At 36.2% G+C, this 17107-nt stretch overlaps 1 protein-coding gene across 4 annotated transcripts in view; it reads right to left on the bottom strand.

The window, feature by feature from the left end:
• Positions 1-630: 630 nt before the first annotated feature.
• LOC120350655 overlaps positions 631-17107 on the bottom strand; it is a 43338-nt gene continuing 26861 nt past the window's right edge. For 3 of the 4 annotated variants that reach the window (XM_039425129.1, XM_039425132.1, XM_039425130.1), the window contains 3 exons: positions 2893-2983; positions 1683-1813; positions 1126-1250 (listed from right to left, as the gene is read on the bottom strand). In XM_039425129.1, coding sequence (XP_039281063.1) covers positions 1683-1813; positions 2893-2983 — 222 coding nt within the window. In that variant the 3' untranslated portion in view covers positions 1126-1250. Of the gene's footprint in view, positions 1251-1682; positions 1814-2892; positions 2984-17107 lie in introns of all 4 variants that reach the window. The other variant, XM_039425131.1, reaches the window with a different exon arrangement.

Raw genomic sequence — 17107 nt, forward strand, 5'->3', positions numbered from 1 at the left:
ACCAATTCCCCGGCCAAACAAAAGTTAGTTAACCTAACCTACAACTACATACTGCTAAATTATAACCTCAAATACCGTAACTGTTCAATTATCTTCTTTTATTCAATCTTCTTAATTATTAATTCTCTTTTTATCGTATATTCATGCCTCTCCACCAAGCGAAATAGGCTACAATATATACCGACACAAGGTGAGTCCTTCAATACTAAAAAATCTTACTCCTAGTTGAAAAATCATAATCTTGGTCTATTATCTCATGACTCAAAATCAATAATTATATATTTTCGTGTCCCCCCATGGAGCAGGATTATGACACATGACGCTTCAACGTGGGCTGGATTTTGACACATGGTGCCCAACTGTGTTAGCCTCTGATGAGACCCTTAGGCATGTACAGCTACACTATTAGATTACATAATTATTTCACTAGTACCCAGACATTTTTTCAAACTTTGAATCAAACACAACTTGTCAAATTTAGCCTGAAAATCCATCATAGCAATCCTAATCAAACTAGAGTGACACAGAACCTAAATTATTAATAGGGCGTGCCCTGCATGATCAATGTGGGTAAAAGATTCGTCAGCTAGTGATGAATTTTTAGGGGAGAGGAAGAACAAACTTGAGATTGAACAGATCAATTTTGTATGTGGACTAAACCACATGAAAATTATAAAACAAGAAGGTTTTATATCGTACCTCACAGGAAATCGTTATATGTTTTGTCTTATATGTTGTTTTTTATTGTTAATTTCTCACTGTTTTATGTGTTTTACCTCGAACAATTGAAGGTCAACGTACACTGAATTATTCTCTAATCATCTCGTGGCACTAATCATTGTGATAAATATTTGTTGTTCACACATCTCATCACTTAGATCAGTTCAAGCAAATCAGCACCGATCCACTTGTCCGCCCACATATTACCGAACTGCTGCTCGAACTTCCCTACCATCATCCATGAATTTATCACTTCACCATGGAAGACTCCAACCCAAATTTGGATGTCTCATACCCAGTCGCACTACCCTCAGGACCCAGCGCACAGACGGATGCGGCAACAGTTGATGACACTCCTTCCAGCACTCCCACTCGAGTAGACGATGAGGTGGAGACCCCAAGAGGTCGCGAGCCCGGCAGCATATCCTCCATGGGCTTCAACACCAATAATCTGGGGCAGCATTCGTCCACCCAGATCGATCTCCAGGATGTACCGACAACCTCACCTCCACACGCCGCCCCTTCAATACCTGCAAATGAAGAATATGCATTACTCGAGGACACTCATGGACCCCTATCACTAGCACTGGCAAATAGCACCCTTGCTACAACCGAGCAGATGATGATCAAGTTTGACGAACGGTGGAAGAAGGACCAAAAAAACACCAGGAAGAGAGAGATAGGGACAGAGAAGAGCGGAAAGAAGAGTTCCGGCAATTATTAGCTTACATGGAGAACCACACTACAACCATTATGGAAAAGATTGAAGCTAGATGTGCAGTAATGGGAACAAGGATCGCTGACATGATTGATCGGAAAAGGTTAGAACATACTGGAGCAATTAAAGATATGATCATGAAATCGGAACAATTCTCTGACAAACTCAATACCAGAATGGAAGGGATGTCCCAGATCATGGCGCCAGCAAACAAATACAGTACAAGCATGGAAAATCAACCTACTCAGCATGTCCATGTTGGAGCCAACTCGTATCTCACCGAACACAGAGAGGAGCTGGAGGATGCCATCCACCAATCTGAGGGACAGCCCAAACCGCCGATGGCTAGCACCACCAATCCACTGAAGACACCTCCTGTAACAAACAAAACCGGCAAACATCATAACCTGTCACATAATCACAACAACAGAAGACGAATAAAATACCACAGAAAATCAAGACAACAGTTAAGCAGGAAGGAAATTCAACAAATAAGAAGAGTATTTAGAAGGATCCACAAACACCACCATCAAGCCAAATTAAAGTCAATCACCCTTCATCCAATCACCACTCAGAAAAGAAGCAGGAAATCAGTTTTAAAGAAACGGCAAACATTCCAGAGATTCTACAGTCCTCCCCATCATATGAAATCAAGATCAAGCCCAGTTCACACCCACATGCAGGATAGGAAAACACTATCCAGAAAAATCCACAATCTCCGCAAACATGTTGAGTTCAAAAACACCCAACTTCATGTTACCAGTCAGAAAGGAGGAACTATGTTTGAAAAAACCCACAACCACTTCTGGCATGTGCGGTGGAAGCCAACTAAGTTAACAACAATTCAAGGAAAATGGCTTATTACGGAAAGGATTCATCTCCATCACAACCATACCAGATTTGAACAATTATTAAATAACAGGACGGTCAAAAATCAACATAGATTCTCACTCCAATTATTATAAATAATACTGAATGAGAGACGGCGGAGTAAAACTTTAAATTCAACTTCATTAAATAATAACAAAGCTTCATATGTCAACAATATTATACACACTGGATTTCATCTTAGCGGTTGAGATTGTCTCCAATAACAACAACATAGTAACCATAACCTAAATATGTCTCATTTCATCTCCTATTGGAATATTTAAGAAGCCAGCATCTATTCAAAATTTATCTATCACCATAATACTACATGAAAGGTCTTCAATCGAGACAACTTTAAAGGATATTCAGTATTACTGAAAAATTTTACACCACATAACATCAACAACAAAGATCCAGTTCACAGTATTAGCCTAGCTGACCTAAGAAGAAGGTACAATAACTATGGATGTAAACAATCATAACGAAAGGATAAACAAACATTAGTGGTTAGCGAGATAAGTAGGCATCAATCCAACTAGTGATGATAAAGAATGTAAACAATTTTTTATATCTATAATACCCACCTAGTAAATATTTGATAAGTTGTCCACAACAATGCGAGGTAATGTTCCAACTCAAACTGACATGAATTCCCATGGACATCTCGTTACAGACCTGAAAAAGGAAATTATTATTAAAAATAAGGCCGGATAAATTTGTCAAATTAAAAATCCATGCATAAATCGTGTAAATATTATTAAATGGGATATCATGGATATTTAAATAAGCATTTGGCCTGAAAATACATGAAATTGATTCGAGATTATGAAAATCGATAATCAGCTGTAAGCAAAGGAAATACCAAGTAGTAGTACCAACTTCACAAATGCCGAAAAATTGAATAGTTGTTCGAAGGTAATATTGTGTTTATGAGTGTGTATTAAGTAAAAAACCAGTAAGAAAGAACCAAAAATAATTTTATGTTTATTTAATATGTCTATTTTATATTGTTGCATGGAAGAAGAATTAGATATCAACCCATAACCTCAACAATATGAATAAATAGTTCAAAATTGTGAAAAAGAATCTGGTGGGGCAGTAATAGCATTGAAATAAGTGGACTGTATATTGCAAATATTAATTAAGAAACATAAATGACTCACCCGTTGGTTGATCAAAATAAGGAGATACTGTACTACCTGCAGGTTTCCAGAAATATGTGAATAAAGTATCAAGCGTTGTAGTAATAATGGTGGAGAACAAATTTAGCGTCGAGTTGTTTCACTGAGGAAAGCGATTCCACAACTAACTATAAAAGGGGAAAAAGTGAATATTGGCCTTGTAGCCGACCGGTCGCTATCTTATCTTGCCTGCCTGTCTAATAATACTTGATTGCTGGCCTCTACATACTCCCCCGCCCTGAAACGACAGTTTCTGAACCACATATGAAAAAACGGGAAGATTAAGCGAAAAAACGCGAGAAAAAAGGAAAGAGGAAGAGGAAAGATCTTCACTTCAGTGGAGGCTTTCACTGAAGGCTTTAGGGGAAAGAGGCCCGCGGAAGAGAAAGGTTTGAAGGAAGGAAATTGTGACAAAGGTAATGGGAACTGCAAATAATTACGGCTAAACACGAAATAAGATAATAAATAAAAATAGAATAATAAAAAAGTAATCTCATATTCTTGATTGTAAAATAATAGGCTATAACTGGCTTATAAAACCATAAGCGATGCAAATGATATGAATAAATATATAATAAAGAATAATATGCAAGCTGCTTTCAAACATTAATAATTCATTGTGATGGTAATTTACAAATTTTTGTCACTGGCCTGGTGAATACTCCAGTTTTTGTGCGTATTTTCACTACACGAATCTTGCCGTCTGCACCTGGTATGACTTCTTCTACAACTCCAATAAGCCAGTGGAGTGAAGGACTATTGTCAGTTTTTGTTATAACAATAGATCCAACTTCTATTGGATTAGTGGGAGTCATCCATTTTTGTCTCTTTTGCATATTATGGAGATATTCTATTCTCCACCTTCTCCAAAACTCTTGAATCAAACAATCAAGTAATTGATATCTACCCAGATGATTGGTTTCTTCGTTCAAAACATCACTCGCTGGGAATCCATGCAGCGGTTGTTGGAACATGAAATGTGCGGGTGTCAAAGCTGAGGGTTCACTCGGATCAGAACCCAAACAGTACAATGGGCGTGAGTTCAATATTGCTTCAATTTGACACAGCACTGTAGACAATCCTTCATAACTTAGAATCTGTGATCCAATTACTTTATATAGATGCGATTTTACTGATTTCACATTAGCCTCCCACAAGCCACCGAAATGTGGAGCAGAGGGCGGATTGAATTTCCATTCTATTTCGTTACTAGCCAATTTTGAGCCAAATGTTTGTACATGATCGTTCGATTGTATTTGTTGATATACTTCTTTCAATTCAGTTTTTGCTCCAATAAAATTGGTACCGCAATCTGAATATACATATTTACAGGGTCCACAACAAGATAAGAACCTTTTGAATGCGGATAGGAATGTTTTAGTTGATAAGTCGGATGCTAATTCTAGATGTACGGCTTTGATAGTTAGACAAACAAACAGACACAGGTAAGCCTTCTGCGGTCGGACTCCCCTTCATCTGGACCAAGACACCCAAAATGGGCCTGCATAATCTACTCCTGTGTGATAAAATGCTCGACATTGATTTACTCTTCCTGCCGGAAGATTTCCCATCATGGGGAATGATGGTTTTGGATTGCATTTGAAGCAAATATTACAGGATCTTATCACATTTTGCACAACATTTCTACCTCCTAATATCCAAAATCGTTGTCTTATTAGCGCTAGGACAAGTGAAGGTCCAGTATGTAGATTTCTTTCATGATAATGTACTATTGAGCGATTAGTAAAATTATCTCTCTTTGGTAATAGTAATGGATGTTTTCTCACATAAGAGATTTCTGGATGAATTAATCTCCCTCCTATGCATATTAATTTCCCATCTAAAAATGGATTGAGCATTTGAACTTCTGTACGACAGCTCTTATTCTTATTAAGCAGTGACATTTCAGAAGTGAAGTTTTCTCTTTGTACTTCTCCAACTAGAAACAACTCGGCGGCGGATAAATCGGAAGCTTGTATCAGCGAATTGCGTGGAAGTTTCTTTATGAATCTCAAAATATAAACTGTACTTCTCATTATTTTATTATACGAGGAGCATTGGTTATGTCACAGAATCTGACCAATCCTGAATTAGTATGTAAATTTGGCGAGATAAAATTCGAGGTAGAAACTCAAGTGGAAATTAGAAGAAGGAGACTCAAGGCCATTTTGCAGGAATCACCAGTGGGATACAGACCTAGTCCATATACTTAATTGTTCAAAAGCTTTAATTTCTGTTTTAATGTAATTCAATCTTTGTCTTTCTGTTTTAAGAATGTTGTTCTAAAGTTCCTAAAATAATCCATGATACTAAGTTTTTCAATTCCATTCAAACAAACCCTGAAATTATAAAAGTGAGGTCTGTTTGATGTTTTTCGCCATGGGGAAGGATCCAGCTGGAACAATATATTCTACGGCCGAATATACTTAGAAAACAAAAAAACAGAAACAAAAGTCTACGTAAGTTATTTGAATATATAAAAGGGGATCCCCGTTAATCTACGAAAATTATACAGCGTATAAATTCATCAATTTGAGAAAAGTCATGACTATAGGTTTAAGGGTATAAAGTTATCATAAATGATTTTTATTGTATGAAATGAATTTAAATATCCACGCTGTACTTAGCCAAAAGGTCTATTTTCCTTAGGCGAAACCCAACCCTGATAATCATTTTAACTATTCATTTATTCTATTTTCTGAATTGTAATTTTTTATTAACTTATTCTGCTAGTGCTATTTTAACAAGTGCAGTTTATGACCCTTTCCAAGGGCTATTATCCATTTCATTTTGTTCAATCAAAGAGTACCAAATTTTCACATAGTATCTATAAATTAAAGATTCAAATCCGCTATCTCTCAATATTCATTCTGTATCAGTTAGAAATCGTAATTTGTAGAATCTGTTCATTTATTTATTCAATATTGATGCTAGTTTTGATTTGTAAAATGACTACTATGACAACACGCAGCAAGCGTGGAAGAATTAATTAATAAAAATGAAATAATTTGTATAATTGAAACTGAAAAAAATAATGTACTTATGAATGAAAGCATTGTTATCGACAAGGCAATCTCTCAGAATGATGGTTTTATTACGCCAAGACACTCAGCTAAGGCAAGACATAATGTTAATGAGGCAAGAGCTACTATAAAAGTAACGAATAGATTTGAGTCGCTCTCTGGTGATACATTGTCTCCATCAAAAAATGATGAGCCTACTACTCACAAGCTACTAGTCAAAGCTCAAATTCACAGACCTGATAAGGAAAGTCAATCTAAGACTCTTTGCATGAAACGTAGTGATTCAACCTATAGTAAGAAGAAAAGGTGGATGACAATATTAGCAGACAGTCAAGGAAGAGAGGTGAGTGAATACCTCCATCATCTATATGACGACTTCGAAATTTTCGTCCACACCAAGCCCGGTGCTAAATTGAAACACATCATTCACAATGGACTCCATTTTGTCAGTGACTTCACTAAGGATGATGTCATTGTTATATTGACTGGTACTAATGATTTTCATAAAAATGAACCTCATCAATTAACCATCTTCCAAGGAAATTGTAATATGCAGTGTACCCTGCCATTATGACGACCTCACACTTAACGAGAGCATACTCTACTCCAACTCTTACCTATATAGAATGGTGGATGACTATGTTGGTGCGCTGCAGCTCTTCTACCTAGACATTAATGACTTCCTCCGGAGATTCAACTTCACAAAACATGGTCTCCATCTCAATCGCCACGGGAAACGATTATTCTCCAAACACTTGGGAAAATTTGTCAAACAGACTGTGATGAGTGAAGTTGGTGAAGCAACGGTGCCAATGGCTGATGTTGACGGTGAAGGTGGTGTGCTTTCTAGAAATAGGAGGATCATCCGGTTGTCAAGTTCTCCCAACATACGATTTCTGGGATCTTACCCTATCACACCCAACCAATCACCTGGTGCTCTCGATTCTCCTGCACCCTGCAGCCCGGTTTCTGATTTCACGGCCCCAACAGTAATAAGACAAGGAGCTACATTATTTGACACCCTCCAGCACCCTGAGAATTCAATAACTCGAAGGCGACGTACTGATGTATCGAGAGGACACCACAGTGCGAAGAGACGACGGGGAGATGGACGGCGAAATCGATGTGTGGAGGCGGCGAGGGACGGCGACAGCACGAGTCAGCCGCCGCGCCCTGCCAACAACCTGCTTGGCTGGCTGAGGACGGCGGCCGGGGGCAGTCAACGTGTGTTGCAGTCAAAAACGAGGAACGGGCTTGACACTCACTTGGTGCTAGTCCTAGTGTGCTTCCTGGCGGCGCTGGTCCACCATAGTAGATGGAGGGGGTGAGTCCAGTCATCGAGTGTGAGAGACTTGTTAATCTGGAGTCGCTAAATGTCAGTAGACATAGTCATTTACCCTTTAAAGAGGATCATAATTTTAATCCTTCAATTAAGTCTAATTCTCGACTGAAAATAATGTTTTGGAACTGTCACGGATTGAGTAATTTGCTTTCAATTGATGGCCAGCAGCGCCAAAGAATCAATTCATTTGATATAGTTGCCATATCAGAAACATGGGCTTATAATAAGATAAATGATTCAGTTATATTTGATAGTTTTAAAATAGTGGAAAGAGTGGCTATTAGAGATAACAGGCGTGGCCGAGCTGTGGGTGGCTTGCTGATTCTTATCAAAGATAATATAAGTTTTGACATTGTTATTGATAGTAGCTGCTTATTGTTTCTGAAGGCGGAAAAAAACGGAAATGGTTTTATTGTTGGTCTCATCTATTTTCGATCAGGTTTCGAGCAAGAGGGTATTCATAGCCTAGAGCGATTATTCGATAAGAATATTATTTCATTTCGTGGGGAAAAACTGCCAATTATAGTGGGTGGAGATTTCAATTGTAGAATAGGTGACTTAAATTCTTTTGAAGATGAATTTTTATTCAACACTACTGATTGTTTGTATAGCGAAAGGTCCTCGCTAGATAAGAAAATTAATAGCAAGGGTAGGAAACTGGTAAATCTAATGGAGAATGAATTGTTTGTCGTCCTAAACGGTAGAAGTTTTGGAGATAAGCCAGGAAACTATACTTTTATCAATGAAAACGGCAAAAGCGTTATCGATTATGCTTGGATTGATTTGGCACACCTTAATACTGTACGTGAGTTCACAGTTTCAGATATTTCTTTATCGTCTGATCACTTGCCGATTGAGATAGATATTGACTTGGTTGATGATTTAGAAACTTCAATATTAGAACCTGAGAGCGATAAAACTATTTCTTACAGGCTGGTTTGGGCGAACTGCTGTGCCGAATCATTTAGAGAGGCGTTGTTGCTATCTCCTAGATTGAATCTTCAACTCAATGATACAAATAATCCAATTGATTTAATTTTTGAGAATTTTACAAAATCTATCTGGGAGGCAGCTGACTTATCTGGCATGTATAGGAAACAATTTACTGGTGGCTTTAAAAATGAACCTTGGTACGACCTTGAGTGCAATGCTTCAAAAAGAAGTGTACGCAGGGCATTCAGGTTTGCTAGGTCCAGGTTATATGAGGATACAGCTGTGAAAGCATTTATTGATTTGAAGAAGAATTACAGGGATACAATCAAAATTAGAAGAAATTTATATTTAAATAAAGTTGAAGACAACATAAGAAATGTTAGAAATCCCTATGAGTTTTGGACAGCAGTTAAATATTTCAAGGGTGGAAAGAAGCATGTTAACGGTGTTTCTTTGGAATCTTGGTCACGCTTTCTTGGCAGTAAATATGCAGGTGAGAGGGAACAATTGTTTGTGTTTAGTGATGCTAGACACCCCTTTCTGGATAGAGAGTTCACTTTGTGGGAGTTAGATCAGGTAAAATCTAAATCAAAGAACAAAAAAACACCTGGTGTCGACGGAATACATTATGAATTTTTCAAGGCTCTACCAATGCAATGGAGAGATTATTTGCTAAATTCATTCAATAAAATAGTACATATGGAGGAGGTACCCCGGGAATGGTCTAAAATTGTCATGTTTTTTTCTGTATAAGAAGGGAGATAAGGACAACCCTAATAATTATAGAGGATTGGCAATGCTGAATAATATCACAAAACTTTTCACACATGCATTAGAGATAAGGCTGTCAGAGTGGGCTGATCAATGTCACATACTGCCCGAGTGTCAAAGTGGATTTAGGAGAGGGCGTGGATGTCTGGACAATATATTTGTTTTGCATACAGTTGTTTTCCACCAGATAAAGGTTAGACGCCGCAAACTTCTTGCTTTATTTGTTGATTTCCAATCTGCATTCGACTCTGTTCCTCATGGGCTTCTATGGGACGAGCTTAGGTTGTGTGGAGTCAGCAGTAAAATGATAAGGCTGTTGAATGGACTTTATGACAGGGCTTCATTGGTTGTGAGAAGCGAGAATAGGACTTCAGACTCCATTGAAGTTACAAAAGGAGTGTTGCAGGGGGATTCACTTAGTCCATTTTTGTTCTCCTGCTTTTTGAGAAATATTGAGTCCTTTTTCAGGGGAAGAGGCTTCCATGGCATTCCATTGAAAAACCAAACTGACATATTGATGTTACTGTTTGCTGATGATATTGTCATCTTTGCAGATAGTGAGGTGGACCTGCGTAACAAGCTAAATTGTCTTTCCGACTACTGTGAATCCCTGAAGCTGACTGTCAATATTGAAAAAATAAAAATTGTACCTTTCCATGCTAGGGGCCGCAAAAAAGTTTTATCATTTCACTATCGAGGTGAGGAAGTAGAGATAGTCAGCAGATATAGGTACCTTGGAGTAGACTTTCTTGCGTCGGGTTGCTTCCGGAAATTCTGTGAAGGCTTAATTAGGAAGGCGAGAATTACTGGAGAGTCAGTCGTCCAGGTTCTTCAAAGAGCCAAGTCTGACACATGGGATGCTAAGATGAAACTCTACGATGCGGTAGTGCTGCCTTCGATTCTGTATGGCTCTGAAGTTCGGGGTCTTGGTTGTGCTGACGTTTTGGAAAGAGCACAGTTGTATTTTTTGAAACGTGTTCTTCTGTTGAATGTCTTATCACCGAGTTGGGCGGTACGTTTGGAATTGGGCAGATTGAGGCTCAGTCACATTCTATTGAAGAGAACTTTCTGTTTCCTTTTAAGGGTCCTACAGATGTCTGAGTGTAGATACCCTAAACTCTGTTTCTCGGTGTTGTTGGACTGTGCACTGGAGCAGAACAATATACATGGAGCCTCGGGATGGTTGTCTCATCTCCAGAAAAAGTGCGGTGATCAGGGTATTGTAATTGCATGAGGAGATAGAGCTGACCTCTTTCACAGGTTGAAGGCTGTACAGGGAATCTTGTTCAGAAATCACACAGATAGTTTGTATGCGGAAGATGTAGGAGCAGCACTCAGCTCTATGAATTGCCCTCACTATAGAGAATTAAATCTCAATTTCAAGATGGGTGAGCAGCTTGGATTCCAAATGCCCATTGTCAAAGTCCGTTGTATCACTCAATTGCGAATGGCCACTAATGTATCTATATACTTGTATGTTAATAATAGAGGTACAAAATTGAACTGTATGTCGAATTGTCCTATTTGTAATATTCATGAGAGAGAAGATATAGAACATTTCTTAGTACGCTGTCCAATGTATAACTCTATTCGTTCCTACTTTCTTGGCAAATTCATCCAAAATGTTGTGTCAGATGCTGACAAAGTAATGGTACTTCTATCAAATTTGAGTAAGAGGAAAATAAATAGAGTATTCCTCTATGTAGTAAAAGCAATTGATATTCGCTTCTTGATTTGTAGTGTTGATACTTGAGTATGTGATTTCACAAGTGGGATTTCCTGTAACTCATATAAAATATGTGTGATGATTGCTATTGCATGCCCTATGTAAATTAATCACATTTTGTTTGGCTTGAAAAATTCAATTTCCACCCAAGTTTAGTGTAGTCTTATTGTAAATCAATCTTTCTGACTTAACTATCATCATTATACTCATTAGAATGCCTGTAAGTTTATTCAATAGCTTGAAACCTTGTAGTCAAAATTATTAAGTAATGTACCTGTCCTAAAGTACCTGTTCCAATCCAAAGTAGTATTATAATGTAATGTTAATGTTCCTGTAATATGCTATGAAGTATTGTTTGATCTATAATTGTGATATTGCTGTGTTCTTTAAGTATTTATTTAAATTATAATTATTCCATTGATGTCTTGATACAATATTTCATGTTATAAATTTTCAGTTATGCAGTAATATTCTATAAGTCTTGATTGTTTGATAATCCACATGGAGTGGAGACATTTATAACAGACATAGAGAGTGAAATCATGCTCTCTCACGAACTGACACTTTACTTTAGAATTCATTTCTATTCGAGGTTAGTGTTGGAATTATAGAATAATTGTGCATGTATCTCTATTTAACTGTATTTCTGTATTTGTATGGCTGGTCCATGAACAAATAGAATGATTATTTACTTATTCATTTATTATTTATTTAATTTATTCAATATTTTCTGTAAAAGTATATCTTTCAGAATTTATCCATATTACCATTTTCTTGAACTGGGTTTACTCCATTACACCTCCAAATTCATTCTTTCTCGACTGACATGTTTTGATCGTGCAGGACACATCCTGTTTTGCAATAGTCAGACATCATCGAGTATAGTATCTATCCTTTGATTATTATTTCTTCTCGTGGTAAATGGTAGTCGATATTCTTATCAAATAATAAATCACTTTATTGGGAATACCCCACAGAATCAAATAAAAAATCGACTGCCACTAGCCTACCACACCAAGGTGGAGTGAATCCTGTATTCTCATCCTGTCAACGTCGCAAGGAGAGGTAATAGATCGTATAGACAACATTAGAATTAAACTCGGTACTCGAAATATTTACTATTTTGGTTCAGCATTTTGCCATCATACAACCCATAGTATTTATCAGAGAACTGGTTCGCATGGATTTGCTATTCTGTCTGTTGTTTTATGCGGTCTAATATCTTTTCCAACTATAGCACAATTATTGGATCCTAAATATATTGGTCATTATTTGGAGAAGAAGCTCACTCCAAAATTACTATCTCTGTCTGATCCTAGTGACAGCATTGATCATATTTGGCAGATTCAGATTGAACTGCATTCTCACTACATAATCACCTATAGCGCTAAGTTAGAAATTTACGGCCCATACTTTGCCTACCTTTGTAGTCCGCCAAACCCTCTATTGAGCAAATTGATTTTTTCAATCTGTTTCATCCATACACCAGTCATTCTACTTAGACACTCTGAATTCAATTATATCAATTTCCCGGCCAAACGAAGGTTAGTCAACCTAACCTACAACTACATACTGCTAAATTATAACCTCAAATACCGTAACTGTTCAATAATCTTCTTTTATTCAATCTTTTTACTTATTAATTTCCTTTTCATCGTATATTTATGCCCCTCCATGGAGCGAAATAGGCTACAATATATACCGACAAAAGGTGAGTCCTTCAATACTAAGAAATCGTACTCCTGGTTGAAAAGTGATAATCTTGGTCTATTATCTCATGACTCAAAATCAATAATTATATATTTTTGTGTCCCCCCCATGGATCAGGATTATGACACATAACGCTTCAACATGGGCTGGATTTTGACAATATGTACTACTTCCAAAGAATCAAATGCTCAACCAATGGTTGATTATAATGTTTATCAAAACGTTGATATAATGTTTATTGAAATGTTGACTATAATGTTTATCAAAACATTGATATAATGTTCATTGAAAGTAGACCATAATTTTTATCAAAACATTGATATAATGTTTATTGAAAGTCGACCATAATGTTTATCAAAACGTTGATATAATGTTTATTGAAATGTTGAATACAACATTTAAATAAATGTCTATTAAACATAAAGGTCAGTACAAAACTAAAGGTTGAATAAACATTTAGAAAACGTGATGGTCAACAACATACAACGTTGTCTAAATGTTTCATATGTTTAAGAGGTAACGTTTATTAAACGTTTTATAAACATCAGTGTGCTGTGTGGGGTATTTCTATTCTGTGGAGCAATGTGATGCTGGTAATCCTCAACAGCAAGAATAGAATATACTATGACTATCTTATAAACTATTTAGTATATTTGGTATAATGGTATATAATAGTAAGTATAAAGCTATCTTACTGTGAACTATCTTTGGGTAATTTCTCATCAATCAATCAATACTGTACCATTCTTACATTCTCACGTGGGCATAATTACAGTGATAATTAATAGACAGGAGTTAACAGTAGTTGGCTTGAGTTGACAAAACACTGGCTTGAAATTTGGAACATAGAGGACCTATACCATGGGATATCCACTTATGCCATGATTTTTTTCATTATGGTACAGTAGAACCTGGTATATCATGATCCAGATTATCCGACCATAAGTCTTCATCCCATGTGTCAAACTCTTAATACTGTAGTGGTAGTGTATATTTGAGAGTTCTGCACAAGGCCAATTGGAGCTGAGGGGCGTGGCCCCCAATCAATAGGAATGTAGGAGGGCATGTTCAAAATGGAGGTTGTTCCCCTTCCACCCCCTTTACCAAAACCCTCATCCACCCAGTCAGCTATTTTGTCCCCCACCATAGCCCTTCCCCCAACCATTCCCGATTCCCCAAAAATTCCCAACATTCAAAAATTTGAACATTCGGATATTTGGAATTTTTAAATCAGAACCACCATATTACCACTACTGGAGCCAAAACTCACAAAATTCAACTACTACTAGTCATATACTTCCCAGTCATAATTCTTTCTTTTTTCTCCTGCATCATTTGGTCTCCTACCACTCAACATTCTTTCCAGAAACAACTCTTGTACCTGATTAGAATCCAAACTATGCTGTCAAGAAAAGAGTGACCAGCTGATCTTTCAACAGTGCAAGTTGAAAGTCATTATGTAAATCATGTGAACTAACAGGATATGACAGATCTGCTTCGATTATATAGCCAATTTCTGCTTCATCATCAATACTTGTAAAATCACCTGAAGCTGTAATATCATCTTGTGATAAAAATCTAAGATTTGATTGCAGGTGTTTATATGCAATCATTGAATGAGTGTATGAGCTTGTACAATCAAGATACAACAAAAAACTAGCTTCAATAGCTGGGTTATAATTACAGCCCATAAATTTATTGTTTGTGACAGTGTGATGGTGGGGAATGCCTGACAACCTGCCCCGTAAACCAGTTTCTATAAGCAGGTTTATATCAGCATTGCTGATTAATTCCAAGTGTTCTTTATCAAAAATAACATTGCATTGAATGAAAAATCTGGTAACGAAGCAAAGTGAGATACGTCAAGCTTATAAATCGAAAAAAAAACATTCCTAAAATTTTGAAAAGTATCTGCCAGCAATAAACAGTCTGTGAGAAGGCAGAGATCATGATAATCGCCTAATGTTTGAATGTCAAAATCTCGCCATACTTTTTGTGCATGCTTGTAATCGCTTACTTATAATGCTGTGTTATCAAGTCTACTGTAGAATGCCTAAATCGATGGCAGTTGTTGTTCTTCAAATTTGTCTGCATCTGTTATATATTCATAGGGGTACACACACTTGCGTAATAGAAGCTGTTGTTTTTTTTTTGTTGAATATGCTACACATCACTTTGAAATTTGTTTCAATGTTTTCTCTATCACTCGCAAGATTGGCCACAAGAGAGTGTAGACTTGAGCTCAAAAATTGATAGCTATCAAGAAATCTTACCCGATCTACTATAATTGTGAGAAATTTTTTTTGCAATACAATGAATTTTCTCGTGTCATCCTGCTAATGCCTTCACAATGAAATGACTGTCATATCCACAAAAATTATGGGAAAAACAGTTCTAGAGTTTTGGTGCTTTTGAATTTAAATCACAAAACTTCATTTAAATTACATCTCATTGTACTGAGATACATCCCAGTCATATGCAAATGATGTCTGCATCGAATATCAATGACTCTAAATTCATTGTTGCACAGAACACAGTTTTCAGTATTGTTGAAATCCAATAATTATTGTTCATTTAGTCCAATCATCAGCACTTCATTTTGCATATCAAAAGAACAGTTTCGACCTGTGATTTCATCTAGAAATTTTTCAATAATTTTCTTGCCAACACTTGTTGCTCCATAGACATGTGGACCATGAAATATTCCACCTAATTCATCTGAAATAATAAATGAGTAATTGCAAGCAATGTGTTTTCTTGTTTTCCTTGTAAATCTATTTCTTATATCACCATCCACATCATCATCATCATCATCATCATTATCATCATCATTATTATCATTTGTTGGTACAATAAAATTTTCAAAATTGGCAAATGCAATGTATTTATTTCCAAAGTGTACAAATAATTGCTAAACTTCAAAATTTCACCCTGTTCAGGCAGTATTGTTTTTTTGTATAGCAAATGTTGAGCACGAATCCATGTGCTTGTCTAAATTTGCTTTCCCATCACAATTTGCTTGTCTATTAGTTATGGATCTATCAAATCAAAATGGACAAAAATGAATACTTGTCCATTATGCGATGACAAGTTGTGGCTCAGTAGTCATGACAAACCATTCTACCCCTGATGTGTATTTATCAGAACATAGTACCATTTTTTCGGTGTTGTAACATTTGACAAAAGTAAAAGATCAATTTTGTGTCTGCATTGTCTATAAATTGAACAATGGTACAGGAAAAACTTTTTCTTACCAGAATCATATGCAATCACTGTGTTAGATAAGTTAATATTTTGTAATTAAAATTGTTAAATGTCATGCACTGTGAAAGGAAACTTTATACCAATCAAATTTTGTCTGTTCCTGAATTGTTCAAGATAATCAACAGTCATACTGCTACGTCTAAAATGAAAATAACTGAGTACACTCCATAGGAAACATTTGCTATCATTTTTGTTTTGTAAATTTTCAATTGCTTTCTCCACTTTTATAAAAGCAGGTGTTTCAATATATGTGCTATTACCGCCAGTTAAAGGATTATAATGAATCATATCAAAATCAAGGGAAATAATTCTAACAACATTCCATTCACTACCATATCTTATAAATTTGTCAAGTGTCAATTCAATCTTTTCGACACCTGTGATGAACTGATCTTCCAACTTGGCTAAATGCTCAACAACATTAACTAACACAGACGAAAAACTATACAATGATGCATTTGTTGTAGTTTCAAAAATTTCTTGTTGTGAATGATTGTCATAAACATCTACTTTTTTCAATAAAACAGTTGTAACAAAATATCATTCAATATTTCTGTCAAAATGTAGACTTCCTTCAACAATTAGTTCAATTAGTTTAGATTTCAAAATTTCCAATAATGTTTGTACAACATCAATAGATATTTTTCTAAATAAAAGTGTATATCATATTGCGCTCAAACTCATGCTGGTAATTCTCCAATTATATAATCCATTTACTTGTAGTAGTGGTAATAATATTAATAATAATAATCAGTAGTGATATTTCTCATCACTCAAAAGATGATGATTGCAGATCGATGTTTGATACATAGAATTGACGAAATTTCTACCATGTTAACATTTCAAGTG

The sequence above is a fragment of the Nilaparvata lugens genome, chromosome 3 (genome assembly GCF_014356525.2).
Source record: "Nilaparvata lugens isolate BPH chromosome 3, ASM1435652v1, whole genome shotgun sequence".
Taxonomy (NCBI): domain Eukaryota; kingdom Metazoa; phylum Arthropoda; class Insecta; order Hemiptera; family Delphacidae; genus Nilaparvata; species Nilaparvata lugens.